The 24,283-nt window shown below is 40.4% G+C and overlaps 1 protein-coding gene across 3 annotated transcripts in view; it reads left to right on the forward strand.

Moving 5' to 3' along the window:
• The window catches only part of LOC308383865 (nucleoprotein TPR-like), a 33,277-nt gene that overhangs the window by 3,042 nt on the left and 5,952 nt on the right, over positions 1-24,283 (forward strand). For 2 of the 3 annotated variants that reach the window (XM_080862033.1, XM_080862034.1), the window contains exons 4-44: positions 65-155; positions 260-363; positions 979-1,143; positions 1,312-1,404; positions 2,037-2,117; positions 2,217-2,304; positions 2,521-2,658; positions 2,776-2,870; positions 3,297-3,494; positions 3,585-3,692; positions 4,539-4,762; positions 5,969-6,132; positions 6,234-6,358; positions 6,446-6,594; positions 6,928-7,090; positions 8,039-8,173; positions 11,470-11,610; positions 11,770-11,974; positions 12,057-12,253; positions 12,344-12,484; positions 14,538-14,654; positions 15,302-15,505; positions 15,695-15,882; positions 16,097-16,244; positions 16,945-17,082; positions 17,898-18,029; positions 18,184-18,314; positions 18,535-18,745; positions 18,831-18,980; positions 19,320-19,412; positions 19,565-19,669; positions 19,860-20,072; positions 20,409-20,447; positions 21,183-21,377; positions 21,548-21,659; positions 21,772-21,965; positions 22,645-22,715; positions 22,902-23,101; positions 23,249-23,452; positions 23,584-23,705; positions 24,028-24,099. In XM_080862033.1, the coding sequence (XP_080718159.1) occupies positions 65-155; positions 260-363; positions 979-1,143; positions 1,312-1,404; positions 2,037-2,117; positions 2,217-2,304; positions 2,521-2,658; positions 2,776-2,870; positions 3,297-3,494; positions 3,585-3,692; positions 4,539-4,762; positions 5,969-6,132; positions 6,234-6,358; positions 6,446-6,594; positions 6,928-7,090; positions 8,039-8,173; positions 11,470-11,610; positions 11,770-11,974; positions 12,057-12,253; positions 12,344-12,484; positions 14,538-14,654; positions 15,302-15,505; positions 15,695-15,882; positions 16,097-16,244; positions 16,945-17,082; positions 17,898-18,029; positions 18,184-18,314; positions 18,535-18,745; positions 18,831-18,980; positions 19,320-19,412; positions 19,565-19,669; positions 19,860-20,072; positions 20,409-20,447; positions 21,183-21,377; positions 21,548-21,659; positions 21,772-21,965; positions 22,645-22,715; positions 22,902-23,101; positions 23,249-23,452; positions 23,584-23,705; positions 24,028-24,099 (5,844 nt within the window). Of the gene's footprint in view, positions 1-64; positions 156-259; positions 364-978; positions 1,144-1,311; positions 1,405-2,036; positions 2,118-2,216; positions 2,305-2,520; positions 2,659-2,775; positions 2,871-3,296; positions 3,495-3,584; positions 3,693-4,538; positions 4,763-5,968; positions 6,133-6,233; positions 6,359-6,445; positions 6,595-6,927; positions 7,091-8,038; positions 8,174-11,469; positions 11,611-11,769; positions 11,975-12,056; positions 12,254-12,343; positions 12,485-14,537; positions 14,655-15,301; positions 15,506-15,694; positions 15,883-16,096; positions 16,245-16,944; positions 17,083-17,897; positions 18,030-18,183; positions 18,315-18,534; positions 18,746-18,830; positions 18,981-19,319; positions 19,413-19,564; positions 19,670-19,859; positions 20,073-20,408; positions 20,448-21,182; positions 21,378-21,547; positions 21,660-21,771; positions 21,966-22,644; positions 22,716-22,901; positions 23,102-23,245; positions 23,453-23,583; positions 23,706-24,027; positions 24,100-24,283 lie in introns of all 3 variants that reach the window. The other variant, XM_080862032.1, reaches the window with a different exon arrangement.

The following is a 24,283-nucleotide window of genomic DNA, read 5'->3' on the forward strand; positions in this document are numbered from 1 at the left end:
TCTACACACTCTTAGTGTAGTAGTATAATTCAAGTACTGTTTGTGCACGTATGTATGGATCCAGCAAACCAAGACCAAGTATGAGATTGAGGCAGAGAAGAGAGAGCTGGAGCGGTTGCTAGAGAAGAGAACACAGGAGGTGGAGAATGTCTCTGGTAAGTTCACTACAGAAGCTATACACCTCGATAAATTGTGCATGTTTGGTTCAGTGGAAACCTGTTAACGCTTCTTTTTGTGGTCTGTGGATTTGTCTTTGCAGAGGATGTGAAACGTCTCAATGAGAAACTGACAGACTCAAACAAAGTGAAGATGGAGCTGCAGTTAAAACTGGACGAGATACAGTCGTCTGCAGCATCTGTACAGGTGCGCTACACACACACACACACACACACACACACACACACACACACACACACACACACACACACACACACACCCCAACAGGTTCACCTTATGTTAAACACACCAAATAAACTACACAATAAGCAGGTAAGAAGCATAATATTACACACAAACAGATGCTTTGCTTTAATCTCTGTTTCAGATGTTTGCTTAAACTGCAGTCTGCCAAGAACAGCAGCTGCACTTGCAAGATGGGCTTGGAGTCGTCTTGCAAGGGCTTGAGGCTAAAATGACTCATCACAATAATCATTATTTTTGACTTAATCGAGAAGGCCTGCAGTCCTGCAGAGAAGGTGCTTACTGGCACTGAGTTCTATTTGTGGAAGCCAGACAAGGGACAGCCTTTTAGAAGACAGTGACCTTTTAGTTGGACAGTCTTAAAGGGATAGAAAATGAAACTGTTTCTTTCAGACAAGAAGTGTTGAGGCCTGTTCAGGTTGAACAAAGATTGCGAATTATTTATTTTTGAGCTTATAGTAAAAACCATAATTGGTCCCCCTTTAAAATGCCATTTTTTTCCTCTGGAAATATTTTGTGGCGTGAAGAGAGAAGTGTTACTGGAAATGTATCTTACAGCACCGGGAGAAGCGCATGGAGCAGGAGAAGGAGCTGCTTGAGAAGAAGATCGAGTGGTTGACTGCAGAGCTAAAGACCAAAACTGAGGAACTGCTGAACACCAACAGAGAGAAAGGCGAAGAGATCCTGGAGCTGCAGAGCAGTCTGAAGAGCAGCGAGCAGAAGGTAAGATTGATACAGTACTGTATTTACATTCAGTACTGTATAAACTGAATGTAAATTCCCTGTTGGTTTTAATCTCCTTTATTAGCATTAGTTGTGGAATATGTAGGGTTAATTAGCTATTCTAGCTACAGCGCTAACGTCTTTATTAACAATATTTCCTTTCCACAGGTGGCTGTACTGGAAAGTCAACTCACTGTTCTGAAGGAAACCGGTGAAAGTCAGAATAAAAGAGCTGAAGACCTCAACAACAAACTGAAACAGGTAACACAGAAACACGTGTGTAGGGCTGCAGCATTTGATTATTTTAGTAATTGATTAATTGGACAAGAAATACTTGTGACTTCTTAATGAGCAATAATAAATATTCAAAAGAGAAAAAAATAAAGGTCTTTCAAAATGAACTGTTCATTGGTTTCCATTTTAGAAACTGCATTGTTTTTGTTTTGTCCGTCATCTGTTTCATTTGTCCAAAAAAACACCAAAAAACTCCTGTGTTTTTATGCGTCATATTCAATTTTAGTTTTTAGAGAAAACATTTTCTTAAATGCAAAAATGTATAAATGCTATCAAGTAGAGTCAAAGTCAAATAAAATAGATAAATATGTGATAAGTCATAAAAATGTCATCTATACTCTGTCTTCTTGGAAAGCTTTATGAGTTTTTGTGTTTCCATGGTGACAGTGGTGAGCTGTGTCAAAGCGCTTAAACCCTAATTAGTTGCCTTCGAAACTTTGTGCTCCAGGATTTATTGAAAGATCTCTTCAAGTATGTTTAATGGTTTTATTGATCAAACAATTGATCAGCATTTTTTTAATCTGCCAATTTAATTAATGATACAGTGATTGCATACACATATTTTATGCATTGCATTTATTTTCTAAATGTATTTCCAGGTCAAAGATGAGAAGAGCGCCATGGAAGAGAAGTACCGCAACGAACTCAATGCTCATGTCAAGTTGTCTTCACTCTATAAGGTGAAAAGTCACTAAGATAGTTGTTGCTTAAATAACTAAGACCTTCTGTCATACTGTAGTGCCATGTTCTTCTAAGAGTCATTCTTTTCCTCCCTGTAGGGGGCAGCAACAGACATGGAGACAAAGACTCAAGAACTGAGCAGAGCTGTTGAAGAACTCAGCAAGCTGGTGAAAGAAACACTTGAAGGTACAAATCCATGTTTTTAGTTTTGTTTCTGCACACCTGGTCATTAAATGAAAGTCTGAATATTCGTTTATAATGCAAACAAAAACTAGTGCTATCATCAACCCCAAAGCCTTTGTAGTAAATGTGTATTCTTAATATATTTAACCTGCTCTGTACCTTTCCATATTCAAAGTGTTACTGATGACCTCTGTGTGGTTGATTTTGCTCTCTTTGCAGCCAATAAGGCTCTAGAAAAGAAGGTGTCAGAGGGTGAGGAGCTAAAGACTCGTCTTGAAGAAGAGCTTAAAGAGAAGGTCAAGAAAATGGAGAAGGAGTTGGAAAATGCTACAGTGAAGGCTGCAGGCAAACACTGCTGTGAGAACACACACACACACACGTCTTACCTGTGCTTATCAAGCTGAAGTCTGCTTTTATGAGAATGTCTCTGGAAACGCATAACAGCTTTATTTACATGTGCATGTTGTGTTCCAGGCATGCCTTCTATGACTGAAGAACAGTTGGATGCCATGTGCCCTTCAGCAGCCTCCATTGCAGCGATTGTTAAACCTGGCATGAAGTTCTTTGATGTGAGTTCACAGGATTTTACCAAGGTGTCAGTGAGAATTAGACACTACGTCTGAATCCAATAAAACACCTTTGGGATGTGGTAGAAGGGCTATTTGGTATTATGAATATCCAGAAAGGGTGCCATAAACCACATCATCATGGAGCAGCTTTTCAAAGGAGTGTTTTGAACAAAATTTTAGGCCATTAGAGAGCATTGTATTGCTTTGCTATGTTACGTCAAAAAAAATGGAGGGCTTAACCAAGAATAACCATTCATTTGTTTATTGCGGTTGTTACTTGAGACACTCTGATATATTGCAAGTTTCTAGATATTTTCAAGTGTGCTGTAAATCGTCCTTCCAGTAGTGTATCTGTACTACTGTAGTGTAGAGAGCAGTGTAGACGTTTGTGGTTAAGAATTCTTCTTTTGCTGTCTCTGTGTTTAGCTGTATAATGCGTATGCTGAGTGTCAGACACAGCTTCAGCTGGAGAAGCAAGAGACGAGGAGAGTGAGCCGTGTGCTGGATGAGATTGTTCAGGAGGTCGAATCCAAAGCTCCTGTCCTGAAACAACAGAGGGAGGAGTATGAGAGCATGCAGAGATCCATGGCCTCCCTGTGCAACAAACTGGAGCAAGCTCGGACAGTAAAGCAGCTGTTTTATAACCCCGATTGATTCACTTTTTGATTTGTTTGGTTACATAAAACTTGCATATTGTTCATTTTTTGCCATTAGGAAATCTACAGTTTGCAAAAAGAGAAAGAGGAGGTAAAGCAGCACTGTGATACCCTGGAGAGAGAGAAACTGAGGATTGAAAGACTCTTGGAGGATACATCTGCTCAGGTATGCTAAGGCTACGTTCACACTGCAGGTCTTAATGCTCAATTCCGATTTTTTTGATCAAATACGATTTTTTTTTTTTTGTCTGGTTGTTCACATTACAAATAAAATGTGACAGCAAACGCGCTCTAGTGTGAACGGTTCACGGCCCTCAAAGCAGCCTGCATGTGCAAGAGAAGACGTCACACACATGCTCTGTTTACGGAAGAAAAAATGGCGGCTACAGAGCTAGTAGGTGTTGTTGCAGCAGTCTATCAATTTGGGCACAGTCATAACCGACAGAATTTTGACAAATTAATTAGAGAAAGAAGGACACTGAGAAAAAAGAGAGCTGTAATAATGGCCTTGTTTGCAGCAGTGGCTGCTACCTCCGTGCAGAGGTATATATGGACATGGAGTCAGAACCAGGAGTGGTGGGATTGGGATGTGAGAGGCTGTCTTCTCCGGCGCTGAAATTGCCGTCTGTCTTGTGTCAGTGACGTAAAAGACGGATTTAATGCAACATGACCATTCAAACAGCAGTTGCTTTCCAAAATATCAGATATGTATCGGATTCAGTACCACATACGAAAGTGACCTACATTGGATTTGAAAATATCGGATTTGTGCCGTTCAAACTGTCATACCATGATCGGATATGGGTCGCATAGGGTCAGAAAAGTCAGATTTGATGCACTTTTGCCTGCAGTGTGAACGTAGCCTAAGATATTCAGAGCAATACACAGAAGAAATTCATTCATTAGTGCTGTTATATCCGATTAGGTTTAATGCCCATCATGTGAGTGGGGAAATAATAAATTATTAATGTCAAACACAGAGTAGAGCTTGCACTGATTCATTTCTCTCCAGGTGTGTGGTCTTCTGGTGGAGTTGGAGGAAGCCAGGGGCAACCACGTGACCAAGGATGACGGCAGCTCTGCTGACATTTCTAGGACTTCAGAGGTGATCAGCCCTCACCAGCTGTCTTTCCGCAGTGTGGAGGAGCTCCAGAGGCACAACCAAAGCCTTCTGGGAAGGCTGAGGGAGCTGGAGGAGGAGAAGGACAAACAGCAGAGCCAAGTAACATCAGCACGGTAAATGTGATGGGGCTATTATATTTAGCCCTGCTACTTATTTTTATAATTGGTGTACAATTGTGTCCACAATGCAGTAACACAAATGTCTTAACACTGAACTTTCAGTAACTAGTAGACGTGATTTTAATTGGATGTACAGAAGCAAATCAATCTAACCATTGGGAGTTTTGTGTCTTCACGCCACTGAGATGACAAAAGATTGGACTGTAATGTCTGGTGTGGTAGTCATAGTAGGACTAGTCAGCATTTGTTTTTAGGTAATTTGATCAAAGATTGATTAAGGAATCTCAAAAGATGCGTTAGAGCAGCGATCCCCAACCTTCGGGCCTCGGACCGGTACCGGTCCGTGAGTCGTTTGGTACCGGGCCGCGAGAGTTGAGGCTCAGGTATGGAATGTATGGTTTTCAGGGTTTTTATCGGTTTTCAGCGTTATTTTGTTATTGTTTTTATTGTTAACTTGGTTTTCCTGGGTCTTTTCACGTGTGTTATGAATAAATCTTCTTTTTTCGGTACCGGTACTAGTTTTATTTTGTTGTATTTATCCGCGACACCTTAAAGGCCGGTCCGTGAAAATATTGTCGGGCATAAACCGGTCCGCGGCGCAAAAAAGGTTGGAGACCGCTGCGTTAGAGGCTTGCTGCCACTCTGTGGGTGAGTGATTGAAGTGATTGCAATTAAATTCAGCATTATTATTTATTTGTTATTATTAATGCTAAAACACATTCTGCAACAGCATGGCTAAACTGGTGAGCATGTAGCCCAGACTCATTCCATGAAAATATTTTTTGACACTTTTTAGGCAACGAACTACTGAGCTGCTGAAAATTTTAAACATTGTTTTGTTTTCTAAACTGCAAATTTCCAAGTTCCTAAGAGTGAACTCAGACTCAACCTTTTAAATCTTGCATTTGCACTATTTTAATTAAATATGGGGTTTAATTCATTTGCAAATTATCAAATTGAATTATAGCTATTTTACCTGTCATGGAACGGGGATTCTAAATACTTTATTGTAGTATTTTTAACAATATTGCAAATTAATAACATTTTAGCTAATAATGGTACATTATTTATCTTGGTATTCACATTACTGTTTTCAACCAGTTAATTATGAAGTCAACTGATATCTTTATTTATCGTAGTTAATCAGGGAAAATATCTGTCTGTTTTAAACGTGAAGTATGTGCCCTTGGTTTCTTGTAGGATATCAGAGTTGGAGTCCAGTGTGGATCGACTGCATAAGGAGGTGGAGCAACTGAGAGAGCAGAGGAACCAGCAGAAACAGCTGGCAGATTCAAATGCAAGGCAGAGAGACATGTACAAGGCTTTGCTGACACAGAGCACTGGCTTCAGTCTGCCCCCTCAAGGTGACAAAAAAATACTAAGACCTGTATGTAGCATCTTTGTTGGTGAATACACACACAGTCAAGCTTTTATTTTTATTTATTTATTTTGTTTGCAACTTCAGGTCAAGACTCTTCTCCCCAACCTGCACAGGGCCGCTCTTCAATACCAGCTACTCGCTCTACTCCTCAGAGAGCTGCTGCTGCAGAGTCGGCACCGAATGCTCAGACAAAAGCAGCTTTAAAACAGGTACACACGAGCACATCTCTATATGAAAGTGAATGTTGAGTTAGGAATCGAATTCTTGAAGCTCTTCTGATGTCCGTCTGTTCCCAGCTCAATGACGCCTTCGCGCTGTATAAGAAGGAGAAGGCAGAGAACGACAGGATACTGAATGAAACCAATGATCGGCTGCAAAGGCAGCTGACGGAACTCCGCTCCAGCCATGCCAAGCTGACTTCTCAGCTGGAGTTCAGCAACAAGCGGTGGGTTTAGGACACAAAACACTAATGTGACAGTTTATGCTTTTTTTACCGCTCGCCTGTAAACGGCTGAAGGAGTATTGTCGTTAAATGCAGTGACTCAGTTTTCAAATTGATACAATAGTTGCATCTATTAAAAATCTTGTACGAGTTTGAATGTCAGTGACCTCAAGGTCAGAAGAAGTTTTTCTCAATCTTGTGAATGCAATAACTTAAAAACAAAGTGATGTAGCATTGATACCATTGGTGTGTCTACCAGGAGGCTTAGGGTTAGTACTGGGAGTTGCCAGGATTTATTTTTAAAGGCTGAGATCTGTGTGTGTTTCTAAATACCAGATACGAAATACTCCAGGAGGCTGTATCAGCATACCGCCGAGAGATCGTTATCCTTCAGGAGAGGAACCAAAAGATGTCTGTAACAGCCCAGCGACACGAGCACATTATCCACACAATGAGCCAGGACCTGAGGCAGGCTAATGAAAAAATTGCTCTGGAAGAGGTGAGCAAGACAAGCAGTGGGGATCAGGACGGCTAGAAAGATAAAGGGACTTATGGAGAACATTAAACATTAAAACCAATATTTTCCTAAGATAATATTAACATAGTAGCTTAATTTAGGCACATGTTTTGTTTTGTTTTTTGTACTTGTAATACCGTAACTTAATTTACAGCTGGGCCACTTGACCACTGCAAGGAGTTTTATTTATAACTTATTTTGCTAGACTAATGGGTCTGTCTGCTTTTTAACCTAAAAGACCGGTTGACAGATTTTTGTCTTGTAAAATTTCCGCGCCTTCTTTTCTCTCTTTGCAATGGAAATGGCCCAAAAGTACATCTGCCTCTCTGTACATTAGGTTTCAGCGGCCTGAGTTGATCAAAACAAGAGAGGATTTTCAATACTCCAGAGTTCTTTCTGGTTTGGTCTATTAAACACCTGTGATATGTCTGAGAAGTTTATATTAACTCACCTTGGAAGTACATTAAACGTCACTATGAATGATTGGGAAGAAAGGTTATAGTAGACTGTATCAATGTGCGTTTTAGGCTTCAATTCCACATTTACTTCAAGCATCTTTTAGCATTGGCGGATTCGCAGTTTAATGGCTGAGCCACACATGACACCTACATGTTAAAAATAAAACCAGACTGCCCCATAAAGGCATAACCAGTTAGCAATTTATGTTCACGTAGCTTTTGCAGTTGCTTCATAAACATAAACGGAATAAAAAGGGAAATGAATGTGCTCCCTAGTAAGTTAAAATTCTAATCATGTGTACTTTTGGGTCTGAACGAGACAAAACAAAAATAATCTTTCTTGGTGAGAGCAAGAACAAAATATTACATATATGATCCTCTGAATTTGGATCAAGTTCATGGTCATATTTGTTGTTTCATGGGCACTTTTGTCACCTTTGTCATTTTGTCAGTAACCTGCCTCTGTCTGTAGGTGCGTGTGGAGAACCTGACAAAAGAGAGAGACATGTTGAGACAAGCAGAGAGTCGACTCAGTCGAGAGAAGGAATCCATGCTGGCTGAACAACGTAACCAAAACTTGTTGCTCACCAACCTCAAGACCATACAGGTACCATATTACAGCAGCAGGGTTTGGAGACAGGATGCTTTTGGTAATTTCTATATGTATGAGGTAGGGCAGGGCAATATGGACAAAAATATTTAGCATGATATATATATTGGAAAATTTGCGATAACGATATAACTGATATCGATATAATTCCACAACTTTATTAGTGTAAAAAAAAAAACCCCATCAATTTATTTTCACTCAGCTGTTTTTTATGTGCATTAAAGCTATACAGGGAGTGCAGAATTATTAGGCAAGTTGTATTTCTGAGGAATAATTTTATTATTGAACAACAACCATGTTCTCAATGAACCCAAAAAACTCATTAATATCAAAGCTGAATGTTTTTGGAAGTAGTTTTTAGTTTTAGCTATTTTAGGGGGATATCTGTGTGTGCAGGTGACTATTACTGTGCAGAATTATTAGGCAACTTAACAAAAAACAAATATATACCCATTTCAATTATTTATTTTTACCAGTGAAACCAATATAACATCTCCACATTCACAAATATACATTTCTGACATTCAAAAACAAAACAAAAACAAATCAGTGACCAATATAGCCACCTTTCTTTGCAAGGACACTCAAAAGCCTGCCATCCATGGATCCTGTCAGTGTTTTGATCTGTTCACCATCAACATTGTGTGCAGCAGCAACCACAGCCTCCCAGACACTGTTCAGAGAGGTGTACTGTTTTCCCTCCTTGTAAATCTCACATTTGATGATGGACCACAGGTTCTCAATGGGGTTCAGATCAGGTGAACAAGGTGGCCATGTCATTAGTTTTTCTTCTTTTATACCCTTTCTTGCCAGCCACACTGTGGAGTACTTGGACGCGTGTGATGGAGCATTGTCCTGCATGAAAATCATGTTTTTCTTGAAGGATGCAGACTTCTTCCTGTACCACTGCTTGAAGAAGGTGTCTTCCAGAAACTGGCAGTAGGACTGGGAGTTGAGCTTGACTCCATCCTCAACCCGAAAAGGCCCCACAAGCTCATCTTTGATGATACCAGCCCAAACCAGTACTCCACCTCCACCTTGCTGGCGTCTGAGTCGGACTGGAGCTCTCTGCCCTTTACCAATCCAGCCACGGGCCCATCCATCTGGCCCATCAAGACTCACTCTCATTTCATCAGTCCATAAAACCTTAGAAAAACCAGTCTTGAGATATTTCTTGGCCCAGTCTTGACGTTTCAGCTTGTGTGTCTTGTTCAGTGGTGCTCGTCTTTCAGCCTTTCTTACCTTGGCCATGTCTCTGAGTATTGCACACCTTGTGCTTTTGGGCACTCCAGTGATGTTGCAGCTCTGAAATATGGCCAAACTGGTTGCAAGTGGCATCTTGGCAGCTGCACGCTTGACTTTTCTCAGTTCATGGGCAGTTATTTTGCGCCTTGGTTTTTCCACACGCTTCTTGCGACCCTGTTGACTATTTTGAATGAAACGCTTGATTGTTCGATGATCACGCTTCAGAAGCTTTGCAATTTTGAGACTGCTGCATCCCTCTGCAAGATATCTCACTATTTTTGACTTTTCTGAGCCTGTCAAGTCCTTCTTTTGACCCATTTTGCCAAAGGAAAGGACGTTGCCTAATAATTATGCACACCTGATATAGGGTGTTGATGTCATTAGACCACACCCCTTCTCATTACAGAGATGCACATCACCTAATATGCTTAATTGGTAGTAGGCTTTCGAGCCTATATAGCTTGGAGTAAGACAACATGCATGAAGAGGTTGATGTGGACAAAATACTCATTTGCCTAATAATTCTGCACTCCCTGTATAAAAATGTAACAGTGCAAATGCAAATTCCTTGCTGATAGTTTAACCAAAAGGCATTTTCAGTGGAAATGGGCTGACATATCCTGAGCATAACCATGTATAATATCCACAAAAGTTAAAAAGAGGTGCTTTGCAATATGAAACTGCAGTGTGCCAAATAAATAAGTCAAGTCCGTATTTTTTGGACCGTAAGGTGCACGGGATTATAAGGCACATTAAGCGAAACAAATCAGTCAGATAAGTCTATCTTCTTGCTTCCTCCACTTCTGTACCATTGACTCATTAATGCTGAATTCTCTGTTCCCATGTTCTACTGCGCGATTGATAGCCTTGAGTTTAAAATGTGCTTCATACGCATATCTCTTAACAGGTGCCATTTTGGGGTCCTTATACACACACACAATACGGTAATATTATGTTGAAGCACAGTACGTATTACTCCGCTAGGCTCCTGACTACGGTAGCTGTTATGCTCTGACAATCCATCAAGTAGCGTGGCTTCGTAGCTTACCAAAGTCATACTAAGACATTTTTTGACAGATTTTTGAGCATAAAATGAGTTCGAGGTCAGTAAGCACAACCAGAATTCATACATAAGGCACACCAGATTTTAAGGTGCACTGTTCATTTTTGAGAAAATTAAAGGCTTTTAAGAGTGCCTTATTATTATTATTATTATTATTATTATTATAATAATAATAATAATAATAATAATAATAATAATAATAATAATAATAATAATAATAATAATAATGGATTGCATTTATATAGCGCTTTTTGAGACCCTCAAAGAGCTTTACAATTCCACTATTCATTCACTCTCACATTCACACACTGGTGAAGGCAGCTACAGTTGTAGCCACAGCTGCCCTGGGGCAGACTGACAGAAGCGAGGCTGCCATATCGCGCCATCAGCCCCTCTGGCCATCACCAGTAGGCGGTAGGTGAAGTGTCTTGCCCAAGGACACAATGACTAAGACAAACAGAGCTGGGGATCAAACCGGCAACCTTCTGGTTACAAGATGAGCTTCCCAACCCCCTGAACCACGGTCGCCCCATTATAGTGCAGAAAATACGTTAATAACGACGGTCCACTTGCATGTTCTATAAAAAATGTGGTGGGTATCTGACGGACAAAAACCAAACCAGTTTCACATCACTGAAGTTGCAGGTTTTGAAAACAATTCTTGTTCATCTGTTTCATTCAACAATCCACTTTTGCCCTTCTTGTTTTCTGTCGCCGCCATGCTTTTTCTGCCATGTGCGTATGAAAACAAAGGCACCGCGCATGCACATTTTATGTCATTTTCTTATCATTGCCTAACATTATAAAGTATAAAGTGAAGTATAATATGGCCCAGCCGTAGTATGAGGTGTATGTAAATATACCAAAGCTTTAGACTACTCTGAACACCTGTTTTGGTAGTCATCTCTTTCTCCTTCAGTATAGGTATAAAGCATGTCTAAAGTTTAAAAGTGTTAAATTCACTTTCTTGGGATGTCATGTCCAGTTGACAATGGAGCGTGCAGAAACAGAGACACGCCAGCATCTGAACAACAAGATAGAACAACTGGAGTCAGAACTGGCTTCGATGAAGACCAGACTAGAACAGGAAGTGGCACAGAGACATGCCCTTGGGCGTACTATGGACGTATGTATAATATTTGTGTTTATTTCTTTCATTGTAAACGTTGTTGGAGAGCGCATGGCTCGAGTAGACTGTGTGTGTGTGTGTGTGTGTGTGTGTGTGTGTGTGTGTGTTATAAGAGTTTCATTCCTTGTTCCTTTGTAACCTCCATTTGCTCTACAGGCTCAGTTGTTAGAAGCTAAGAAGCAGCTGGAGACCCAAAACACACTGCAGCAGAAGACCAGGGAGCTGCTGCGTAGCTCTGAACAGCAGGTGGCAGCACTGAAAGCCCAGCTGGCCTCTGCTACCTCCTCTGAGGCTACCACCACCTCCAGCACCACCACCACGCCAGTTACCAGGGCCGTAGGCCTCCGAGCACCGTTGAGAGGTAAGTTATTATGGCCGTACAAAGGGTTAATGTACCTGTATACTCAAAGTCAGCTGTAAAACAATAGTAATGTCTCCCACAGTGCGCTCTCCAGTCCCAGCAGCCTCCCAGCTACCCAGCCAATCAGAGCAGGAGCTCTCAGAGGTGAAAGGTCTCCTGCACAGTGTTGAGGAGAAAAAGAGTGAATTAGAGGAGCAGCTGAAGAGTGCTAATGCCTCTGTAGAGCAGTATAGATCCGTGGTGCTGACTCTGGAAGACAGTCTAGAGAAAGAGAAGGAGGTACCGCTCCTAAATACTACTAAATACTGTACTTCCTTGCTCTGTGCACCTTTTAACATACTCTCATACTGACCTTTCTTCATGCTTTAGCTACGTTCTCCTCTGGAGGTTCGTCTGAAAGAGTCGGAAGAGGTGCAGAAGCAGCTGGAGAAGAAGATTTTAGAGTTGGAGAAAATGAAGCAGCAAGAGCAAGAGGAAAGAAGAAAGGCTGTGGGTGCAGTGGAGAAACAAGTGAGTTATAATTTAACATGTGTTCTGATACAAGCACACGTTTACTTAGTGCTGTGGTCATAAGTTTGCATATATACACTTATCAGGGATAAATGTTATAGTAATTTAGACTTTTACTGATCTCTTAGAATAGAGTGGAACAATTGAACAGCATACATCTGTAATGACTTTAAAAACAAGTGCCTGTGTGGGCAGCTGCAAAGTTGAGCTTGAAAGTGTTAATTTTGGACTAGGGGGTTCTTTCTTGGATGTCACCCACTCAGTCCACGGCTACATTAAACTTGCTTCAATGTGGACCGTGACAGTGGTGTTTCAGCAGTTTCCGGGCTTGAGCCTTGGAGGTTCTTGTGTTAGTTTGCCATGGTCTGGAAAAAGACACACTGAATAACTTGAATTTGAACAAAATTTGGAATCTACATTTGTTTAGAAATTGCTCCACTAAACCTTCCCGACTTGTGTAAATCTATAATTTCTTAGATCTTTGCTGAATTTCTGGCACTTTCCCATTGTTGTATATTGGTCAATCTAATTTTCATTTCAGACAAATACATTTTTATGCTGGCAAAGAAAAACTAGCAGTTAGAGTCAATCATGATGACCAATGAGAAGTAAATAGGCTTTGACTGTGTCAAGTTAAAATACATTGTAGAACCTTTGTAAAACATTTAAGTCAGTGTTTGTATATTTGAGCCTGTGTGTATAATTTTTGTCCCTGTGTTGATTTCTTTTACGTCATTACGGCTGTATGCCAAATTTACCATCACATTCACACCCATGATGTCAACTTCTGACCACAGCTGTAAATGTTGACTCGATGTCGACTTCAAGATTCTACCATACGTACAATACAAAGGCAACAAGAAACGTGAAAAAATAAGCCAGGCAGTCACAAACTATTTGCACATTTGTATATAAGGTGCTTTTCAAAAATGCTTTAACAGAGCATCAGCTATTTCTACTCTCATGGCAATGATCATTAACTGGCAGCCACATGATTAATTGTGTATGCCATTGTCACTAGGAAAGTAAGCCCTGAAGATGGCTTAATTCAGGTTTTTCTACTAATCCCTATACCGTGTGTTTTATCGTCTGCATCCCAAATCAGTACCCAACTGAGGACCCACTTGGTGTAGGAATGGGTAATATGGCCCAAACACGATATTTCAGAGTATTACCACGATAGCGATAAATTTGCCAAAATACAGAAAAAATTGGTTGTTATTCATTTGACAAAATAAACGTAACACATTGACTTGAAATATTCTATGAAAACTACCTTAAAAAGTGCAATAACTTTAAGAAGTATAAAACTAATTTCTCCCCCTGCTCTTTGCCTCAGACTGAGGTAAGGCTGTCATACTACTTGACTATAAATCTGTGGTTAGTACATAGTAATTCACAGATAACAATGAGTCTGGGAGTGCCGTCTTGAAATCATATCATATCTTTTGGCAAACAAATGGTGACAGTTTGGGTAATATCGTCTATGTCCAGGTGAATAGAATCAACCTTTTGGGATTTACTTACCTGGATCATTGAGAATGCATCAAGTCATGCAACTGGCGAGAGACTTGGTGATGCCATGCTGAACTAGCTTACTTTGTTTTAGTTTGTAGCATTAGCTGCAGAGCTTTCCTCCCAGGCTTTCAGACATTCCTGATACAGGCTTGGGTGCTGATGCTTAAGAAGGTGAAATAAGTTAGAGATATTTCCCCCCTTCGACATTACAGGCTTTTTGCACTGGTCTGTTGTGTATATGCTGGTTTGTATCTAAAATAATTCCACACCACTAAAGTAGCTGCTCTTTTGGGAATTGAATCTCCAGCAGTAACGCTTCCAGCCATGTTTGCCTTCACCATCACAACTTTAATAACTTTGTGCTGCATGACCCACGTGAGCATAATTATTATGAATGATATGACAAATTAGTCACCAACAATTATTTGTTTTTAAAATGCAAATTATAGAATAAGCTCAATTGTTCAGGCACATATAGATCCACGGACAACTTGATAATGCAATGACCGTAATCTCCTATACTCTCTTTGTACAGGTGTGTGAGCTGCAACGAAGTCTGAAGGCCAGTCGGGTAGAGCAACAGGAGGCTCTGGAGAGGGCAGCTGCTGCTGTAACTCTGGAGCAGAAGGCTGTGCAGGACAGCCTGCTGCAGGTACACACACGTGCATTGATTAATATACTTGGTTTCTACTGTACTCCTACCAGTTTTTACCCTTCAGCCGTAAAAAGGTGGTGGGGTATTGTCATCACCCCACCACCAACTCATAAACAAGGCAACGTACATCTTGGATTAGCTTGAATCTCAGTGACCTTGACCTAATTTTCAGAAATTCTTGTGAATTTCATAACTCAAAAAAGAAGTTATCTAGATTTTCAAATTGATAACATAGGTGCATCTACTGAAATTCTTGAAGGAGTTTGAGGTCAAGGTCACTGAGATTCAAGTACAGAGTAAGTTTTCCAAAACTCTTGTGGACTTTATAACTTGACAACAAGGTGATGTAGGATTTTGAAAATGATATCATAGAATAGAATAGAATTCAACTTTATTGTCATTGCACATGCACAGGTACAGGGCAACGAAATGCAGTTTGCATCCATCCAGAAGTGCTTTAGTGATATAGATATATTACAATATATATTAGCAATAATATAGATATGTGAGTATAAGTGTGTCTACTAGGAGGCTGAGGGGTAACGCTGGTGGTTGCCAGTATTTTCTTTTTAATTTTTGCCTACAGTAAGAAAACCACACTTGACATGCAACTGAAGGTCCCTCCCCTTCTCTTCTCCTGTCAGACTAAGCTAGCTGGAGAGGCACAGGCTAAGTATGAGCGGGAGCTAATGCTTCATGCTGCTGATGTGGAGGCTCTACAGGAACTGAAGAAAAAATTCCAACAAGGAGCAGCACAAAAGATGGAGTTAGAGGAGGAATTGAAGAAGACCACCTCCCTCCTGCAGGAGAAAACTGCAGCCTGGAGTACAGCAGAGAAAAAGCTGAAGGTAGAACAACAACCCAATAATCTTAATCGGGCAAGCTAACATCCCTCTTTTCACACAGGTCTGAATAACTGTTTGAGATATATAAAGTTGAACAAACCACATTATGAATCTTAGTTTAAGAAAATTAAAATGTAATTAGAAGACTGTTTGTGAATGATCGTAACAGTCCTTACTATGACTGTCATTCAGGAGGATCTGTCAAATCAGAGCCGTCACTGTGAGGAGTTGGGAAAGCAGAATTCCCTCCTGCATGAACAAATGGATGAAATAGCTGCTAAGAGCCGCCAGCTGCAACAACAACAGCAGCAACCGCAGCAGCTTGACTTGTCATTCAGTGAGGAAGGAAAGACCACTGAGCAAATACTAGAAATACTCAGGTACTGTAACACGAGCTGGTTGATCAGTGTTTGTGTTATTGTGTATTGAAAGTATTGAAATAGCTGACACTGCAGTTTATTTTATAATAGAGTATGTAAACATCGTTACCTCTGAAGCACCTTATGATGAAATGAAATTCTAATAATTCTTTCATTATAAATCTTTTACTTGTTCAAAGTAGAACTGAGTGTAAAATGTGCGTTTGCGGTGCAGGTTTGTGCGGCGGGAAAAGGATATCGCTATAGCGCAATGTGAGGCGTCTGACGGAGAGGCTCTTCGTTACAAACAGCAAGTGGAACACCAAGAGAGAGAATTAAAGGAACTACAAGAAACCCTAAATGCTGAGAGGGAGAAGATGCAGGTATGAGTTGGGGGAGTGTTTGATCTGTTTTACCTTTGATCAAATAACATATCTTGATCCATGCTCAATCATCCAGGTAAGTAAATCCCAAGAAGTCACTTGGATGAGTGATGAGATGTTTCTCCCATTGAAAACGCTACGTCCAGATGAACAGAATCAACCTTTTGGGATCAAATAACGTAGTCAATTAAAAGCTGGTGTATATAGTGTGGTGACTGTAGATTAGTTAGATTAGTGAAGCTGTGACACCAATATAGTGGGAGGTCCTGGTTTTTGTTGCCGTAAGAGTCACCTCTTGCCTCACTTGAAACACCATAATGCTGTAACTTTAGCCGAGTAAATGTAAATAATATCAGTTTGCTCAAAAAACAAAACAACAAGTTATTTTTGGAGGAAAAAGAGGCCTTGATTAATATTTGAGAATCTACTACAGAATGAAGAGCTTCATTATACTTTGTAAAACTTTACTTCCACAAATTTGTTACTATGCAACTTCTTGAACACTGTGAGGTTGATAGTCAGTTCAGAAACTTGTATTGTAAGTACAGAGCGTCCGTACCGGATTTAGCAAGAAAGAGTGTTTTTTTGTTTTTAAAAATAAGCAGCAAGTAGGATGCTAGTGTGACTTTTAAATGTGCAAAGGACATAATAGAGAATACTGTTTGTTACTTCTCTGTATATGTTTCTTCCTCTATGTCAGGCTACAGCAAAAACTCTAGTGCAGCAGGAAGAGCAGCTAAAGAAGATGGAGACTATCAGTGCTCTTCGAGAAACCAACAAGATGCTCAAAATGGACCGAGATAAACTGGAGCAAGAACTGCAGCAAGCTCAGGCTAAAGTGAGTTTGCACTGCACTGCATGTCACCATTTGTCTTCATGTTTGTCTTGGCCAGTTCCATCTTCTTTTTTTCTAACTGTAACCTTTCTCTCCAAGAGCTATAACTGACAAAATAACTTATCTTCAATGCATAATATTTTCAAAAAAAAAAAAGATTGAACGTTACAATCTGCAATAATAAACAGCTGAAGAGAAATGGCTCTGCTACTGGAAACAAGTTCAAATAACGTACCCCCCTTTACCTGACATACTTCACCTTAAGCAGTTGCAGCAAATTTCTATAACAAAATGTTGTGGAGTCAGTTACAATACAGATCGTCACTACAGCATACCTGGAAGCCTACTGCAACTACTCTTGTGTACAGTATATACCACGTTGGTTACTTTTTGTGCTGCTGCAATATTATCAGGCAGTTCTATTTATATCCGTCAATAAGAGGCAAGAAGCCGCTGCTATGTTCTCCTAAACAATAGATGCCACCGCTCGAGCATTATCACAACATAAGCACTTGTATAGGAAGGGAGGAAGTCAAAACCAGAAGAAATGACTTTTTTCCCCCCACAAAGTTACAAGTTTTCAAACTGTAGCAATATCGCACTGTAATTGTATATATCTCTAAGCTTCTGTACTGGAATGTCATTAAAATGGCAGTAAAAAACCAACACGATCGTATACTTGTGTCTTCAACCGAGCTTTGCAAAGTGCCAAGTTACAGAAATCAAAAGGTGCACATCAGCTGAAGTGATACAAATACAGAGAGTCTGGTGTCAAACATGCAGCAAGCTTTAAAACGCCCAACATTGTGTCTCACCAGATCACAAAACTCCAGTCAGACATCAGCCCTCTGCATCACTCTCTGTCTGTGCTGTCAGAGAAGAATGGCTCCCTGCAGGCTGACAAGAGGCTGTTGGAGGAAGACTTTAAACGATTAAAAGCAAAAAATCAGGTAATGCCACTCTGTGGAGGAGGTTGAGTACATGTGTAAATGCTTTTTTTCTCTCTCTCTCATTTCTGCAACATAGTGGCTCCATAGTGTAGTAGTTTATACATTCAGTCAGCAAGCAAAAGATTTAGAAGATTTGTGATTTTGATTTTTACAGCAACTGATCAGCCAACAGAAAGACGGTGATGTTGAGGAGAGACAGAAACTCACCACGGAGAGAGAGGCTCAACAGAAGCGCATCACACAGCTGGCTGAGGAGACAGCCAAGCTGAAGGCTGAGCTGGCCAGGTAGAGCAACACACACAGGCTTACACCTGTTAAATACACTAACGCCACAAAGGTGAACTGAACGGTACTTTCCCAACTCTAGTTTCTTTTGTGTGGTTTGTACCAGACTTTTGCAGTTTTGCTGCCTAAGTGATCGGAACCTAATTTCCAGCAACTCAGTAGAAAATTGATCAATGCATCCAAAAAAATAACCTTACACAGATGATTATGTGTGAATCAGATCCAGTGCGAGTGGAAATTCAGCTCAGTCGCAGCTACATGGCCTCAGAGAGTCTGTTGCCCGCCTGACGTCCGAAAGAGACTCTCTGAAGAAAGACCTGGAAACAAAAAACAATGACATTGTGGAGAAGAACAAGACCATAACCCAGGTGAAGAAGATTGGACGACGCTATAAAACCCAGTACGAGGAGCTCAAAGCCCAGCATGACAAGGTGCGGCGATAGGTTTGTGGAAACGGTTTGGACCCATTGACCGTGGAGAACAACTGCAATGGGGATTTATGTTTGTCTTTTCCAGCTGGTCAGTGAAACAGCTACTAAAGCAGGAAGCGAGGTGGCTCCAAACCAGGAGGTACAGCAGGAGTTGAATAAAGCTCAGGAGCAGCTCAGCAAGACCCAGGAGGAGCTGAGTGCCCTGAAAGGAGAAGTGCAGAAAAAACAGGAGGAGGTGAGCAAAGTTAAACATGACCAGCGCAAGTCTTTATTTTTTTTCCCAACTTAACTTTTTATCATATTTACCAAAAAATAAAAAAAGGCTCATGGAGGGATTTAAGATATTTGGAACAAAAAAGTTCTGCTCTATGCATCTAGATCAATTCCTATCCAGTTAATCAGCAGTCCACCCAAATAACTTTGATACTTAATGATTGAAGTCAATTCAGAGCAAAAAATATCTCCTAGTTTTATTTATCACACATAATTATGTGTGATATTTATGTGTATTGAGATACACAGAGATGCAATAGTGGTTCTGTTTCTTTTAGTTTAATTGTCAGTTTTTCACCAGGCCCAGAAGTCCCTGCAGGAGCTGGAAAGAGCCCAGAAGGAAAACCAGCAGCTCAAGGAAAAGGTCCAGGAGGTCCAAAACCAGCTGACACAGGTACGGTTTGACAAAGTTAGGTGAAACTGCCTGCAAGTCTTTATTCACAGATGGGAAAAATGAACACCATATTCAGATAGCTGCTAGCTCAGATAGCAGATAGCGTGTAGATTCATCATGCCATTGGCTCTGTCATGTCTTTGATCCTACAGCTCCAGTCCCAGCTGTCCCAGACCCAGACTCAACTGCAGCAGAATCAGAACCAACTAACCCAAAATCAGAAAGAGCTTCAACAAGCTAAGAGTCACACCCAGCAGGTGAGAATTCTTGCAGGAACAGGGATTTTACCTATTTGCTAGATTTGTGGTTGACCTTTTATTTATTTGGACTATTGGTCTAAAGACTGTTAATGCACATGAGCTCCATCACCAGATCTAAAAGAATCCCAGCCAGTATCTGAGAATAGGCCTACAGTAACCACATTACCTGCTTCATTTTTTCTTAAAGGTGCAGAACCAGTTAAAAACAGCTCAGTCTCAAGCTCAAGCCCGTCAGAACCAGATTCAGCAGCTCCAAAGGGAGCTTCAGCAGGCTAAAGAAACCCTTCAGCAGAACCTCACCAGTCAGAAAGAGCTTCAGCAGACCCACCAAACCAGCCAACAGAGCCACGACCAGGAAATCTCTAGCCTCAAGACTGCTCTGAGCCAAGCAGAGAGTAAGGTGAGCAACAATTATTAACAATGTGAGGTCATGTGATGATGTGATGACCCCCCAACTCTGTGATGTCAAAGAGTTATCTTTTTTTTTTTTCTGGTGCTGATATGCACCAAAACTATTTTTGACAAAACAAATTCTTTGCACATTTCACATCTTCATGTAATATTTGTGTAAATATTGTCCTAGTATGATAAAAGGCTCAGTTTACATCACAACAGTTTACTTCTGCAGTCTGACAGCTTGGTGATGAGCCTTCTTCTTTTAACAGTATGTAGTATTTTTGTCATATTTGCAGTAAACTAACAAGTAGTTTCTGTATCTGTGCTTACCTCCTAACAGGTGACTGAGCTTCAAGGCCAGTTGGAGAGCTTGCAGAAGGTTAGGAAAGAGATCAACATCATTCAATCAATTTTCAGTGGATTAGTAATGCCAGTCATATCCCCTTGTATTTTTACCTCTGTTATGTGATCGTCTTCAATCAAAAACAACGTGGTTTTCCGTTTGTGCTAAACAGATCAAGTTGCAGGAAGACTGAATCTGACAAATTGTTAAAGTAGTGAGTGAAGGTTGTGTTGGTGTGGCCAAAAAGGGTAGAGCAACAAACATAAAAACCAGACTTTGACTTTGACTGTAGTTGAAACCAATAGTAAATACAGGATTATTTGGTTTACACTTAACAACTGTCAGTCAGAGTTTGGTTACAACAACTACTTGGTTATTTGTGAGAAAAGGTTCTAGTTTGTGTTAAAGTAGACTTCACAATGTTATTTTAAAAAGGCCTTTCTACCAGACAGACCTGAAGGGAAACCTTTGCCATGAGCAGTCTTTTTTCCCCAAGTGGCAAAGTGATGACACTGAATACTCGAACAGTTTGTTTGTTTTTTGCTTTTTTACTGTAATCGTCTAAACACTAACCAAGCAAGTAGTCAATTTGAGGAAGAAGACTATATTAGGAACTATGAGTTGTTAATTAATGTCCTCTTCTTTCCTTTAAAATGTTATTTAACATAATACTTTTTTCTCAGTGAAATTTGGAGAAAAAGATTTAGGCAATTTAAATGTCTTGCATAAAATGGTATTTTAATCTTTTTGGCACGTTTACCTCCCCTTCAGACGGTTGTTGAGCGTGAAGCAGACATAAAACATCTGAAGGAGCAGCTAACTGAAGCCAAACAAGCTAATGAAGCAAGCCGAACCGCACAGGCCAGCCAAAACCAGAGTTCCCAGTCTGTCCACTCAAGTGATGCTACCGCAGCTGCTGAGGCAAACCAGGCACAACAAGAGGAGCTTGCAAAACTCAGACAGGAGGTATCTGAGAATCCTACATACTCCAAACTACATTCAAGTCCAACTGTCGTTCGATTTCCCTCCATAATCGTTTAATGCAAGCACAGTCTCTTATGTTGAATTTTACGCACTAAATTAAAATTAGATGTTGTGAAAGCAGTTTGTTTTTTTTTTATGAATGTTTTCGCTAGCTATCCGAGAGCAAAATCAGAGAGGAGCAGCTCAAACAGCAGATGGCCGACAAAGAGGAAAAAACTAAGAAGGCCTTCCTGGGAGCCAAGACCAAAATCAACCAGCTAAACAGTGAGCTCAGAAAAACACTATAATATGAAAATCTGCTGACAAATATCACCAAACAAACAAGCAAATATGCTTAGCGTGACTAAAATTTGTGACTTGCTTCCTTTACCTTCAGGTGCTAAAGAGCAGCTCAGTCAGGAGGTAGAAGAACTGAAGCAGAGTAAAGAGGAGCTGGAGGTGAGAATGAATGCCCTCAAATCTCAGTATGAAGGACGACTTCTTCGGCTGGACAGAGAGCTTAGGGAACGGAGAGAGACACAAACGCACTCTGACACCAGAGAAGAAACACAGGACCAGAGTGGAGCTAAGGTACAGGATGGACTTGAAGGCACACATTACATAGAGCATGTTTTGAAAAAACTCACCCTTTTCTTGTTATAATTGTCTAAAGGTATGCTAAAACTCAGATTTGTTATTTTAATGTGCATGCATGTTTGTATGTCGCAAAATTAAGAAGAAAGCCAAAGTGGTATAAGAAAACCTTCTTTACAAGCTAAGATGAAAATATTACAGAAGCAAAGTGTGACTGACTGTGCTAGACCAACACCAGAAATAGAGCCTTTATTATGGATAACATAACCCATCATTTTGTGTTATTACAATAGTATTTCTATGAATATTTAAATATTTTATTTTTCAAAATGTTCCAAAATTCAAATGTGAAACCTTGTTTGTCTTAAAATTGAGGTTTTAACAATACAGATATTTTACAAATGGTTATATTTTTAAAATTACAAATTGTATGCTTTAAGTATTTGCAAATTTCTCAAAATATAGTTTTAAAAATACTCTGGAAACAATATTTTACAACTTTGAGAAAGTGTTTTGTTTTTTTTTTCCCCCGAGGAATTGAATAATTTTTTGTCTAAATTGCAACAGTAAAAAAAAAAACGCATTTTTTTCTGTAATTAGTTTGCTTTGGCTTTGCTAAATTTATTTCCATCATGTGATTGTGGTAATGATCAAGAACACACCTGTTTGTCCTTAGATGGGTGATCAGACGAGGTCTGCAGACCAGAGACAGATATCGTTGAAGAGTCCTGCACAAGACAGAGGAAGGTAAACTATAAATTGCTCTGAATGATTGTAAATGTTTCATACAATGTCAAGTCAGTGGACGTAATGAGGCTGTAGTTTGATGAACTTAAAAACCACATTACAAAGACGCCAGTATGAACTCTCAAAGCCTGAAAGAGAGCTTTTCTAAATGTAGAACAGACACAACAAATCGCTTTTCTCCATCAGTTCCACTCTGTCTGAGCCTCCAACTGCCAACATCCGACCCACCCCAAGTACTCCATCTCCTAGCAACAAGCCAAGTCCCTCTCCTGGCAGCAAGGCCACGCCTCGAGCCAGCATCCGTCCTTTGGTTACCCTGGCAACTGTCCCTGTCCCAACACCTATGGCCACAGTAATGCCGACCACACAGACTGAAAGCCAAGAGGGTAAGAACAAGAAGGCCATCCATTCAACAATTTTCTTCTAGAAGAAGACAACTGAAATAAAAGTAGATCTCTGTTGGAGATGCGCTTTGAGATTTTGAAGCAGTATGTGTCAGTATATGTCAAAGTGAAATGTGTTTCTCCTAGCAGTGCTGATGAATACATCAGCCTCTGTGCACTCTACCAGCTCCAGTATGGTGAATGCACCCACCTCCATATCTCAGCCAAGCAGCACTCAGGCCACAGCGTTTGTTCAGCCCACTCAGCAGCAGGCAGCCAGTCAGGATGCAGGGCCCAGCGTGGAGGCAGAGCGGCCATCTACATCCTCATCCCCCTCCTCTCTGAGTGTAACAGGTCAGAAAGAGAAGCCTGAAACTTTACTCACAAAACACCTCAACAGTAAAAAAAACTAAATATAGTACTGAAAATGTTGATGGTCAGATTCTTAACTGAGGTCCTGGTGTGTTTTTGTGATGCCACTAAAGCATCTTCAAAGCGAAGCAGAGATGATGATGATGAGGAGGAGGAAGAAGAAAGCAGACCCGAGAGCTCACACACACCTCCAACCACCAAAAAGCTACGCCTCAAAGCAACAGCAGCAATGCAGGTAAACACAAAAACCCAGAAACTAGAAATAGAAGTGCTGTCATTCTTAAACTGTTAGTTCTAGGGTATCTTATGTTGTGTGAATGCTGATTAAAGACAGACCTGTTCCAGGCCACTTGAGTTTTGCAAACTGATGAAAGTCTGGGAATTTTAACTGATGTCACGAAGAAAAGTCCAGAGCTTCCTATTCGATATCTGCAGTAGGAGCCATTTTAATCTGTTGTGTCAAAACCTCAAAAGCTTGGCACGACATTATCAGTTGTTTTGTTGTCTGTGTGTGTTTAATAAATGTAAGTCAAACTATGGCCCTTGGTGTGTTTCAGGTGGAAGGTGATGAGGAGATGGAAGGAGAGCTCAGAGATGAAGAACGGCAGGATTCACCAGATGATAATCAGGTCTGTTGTCAAGTCAACTCTTCTGGTTCAAGTAAATGTTGGTTGTCATATGACCATAGAACTTAAAGTTAGTCGTTAGCTGATAGCTAGTTATCTCTGCTGATTTCTAAATGCAGAGATGCTTTTGAAAGCAGCTACTTTACCTGATTTTCCAGCTCTAGCCAATGAAAAGGCTGCTTCTGGA

Source organism: Rhamphochromis sp. 'chilingali' (assembly GCF_963969265.1).
Source record: "Rhamphochromis sp. 'chilingali' genome assembly, chromosome: 16".
In the NCBI taxonomy this organism is placed as follows: Eukaryota; Metazoa; Chordata; class Actinopteri; order Cichliformes; family Cichlidae; genus Rhamphochromis; species Rhamphochromis sp. 'chilingali'.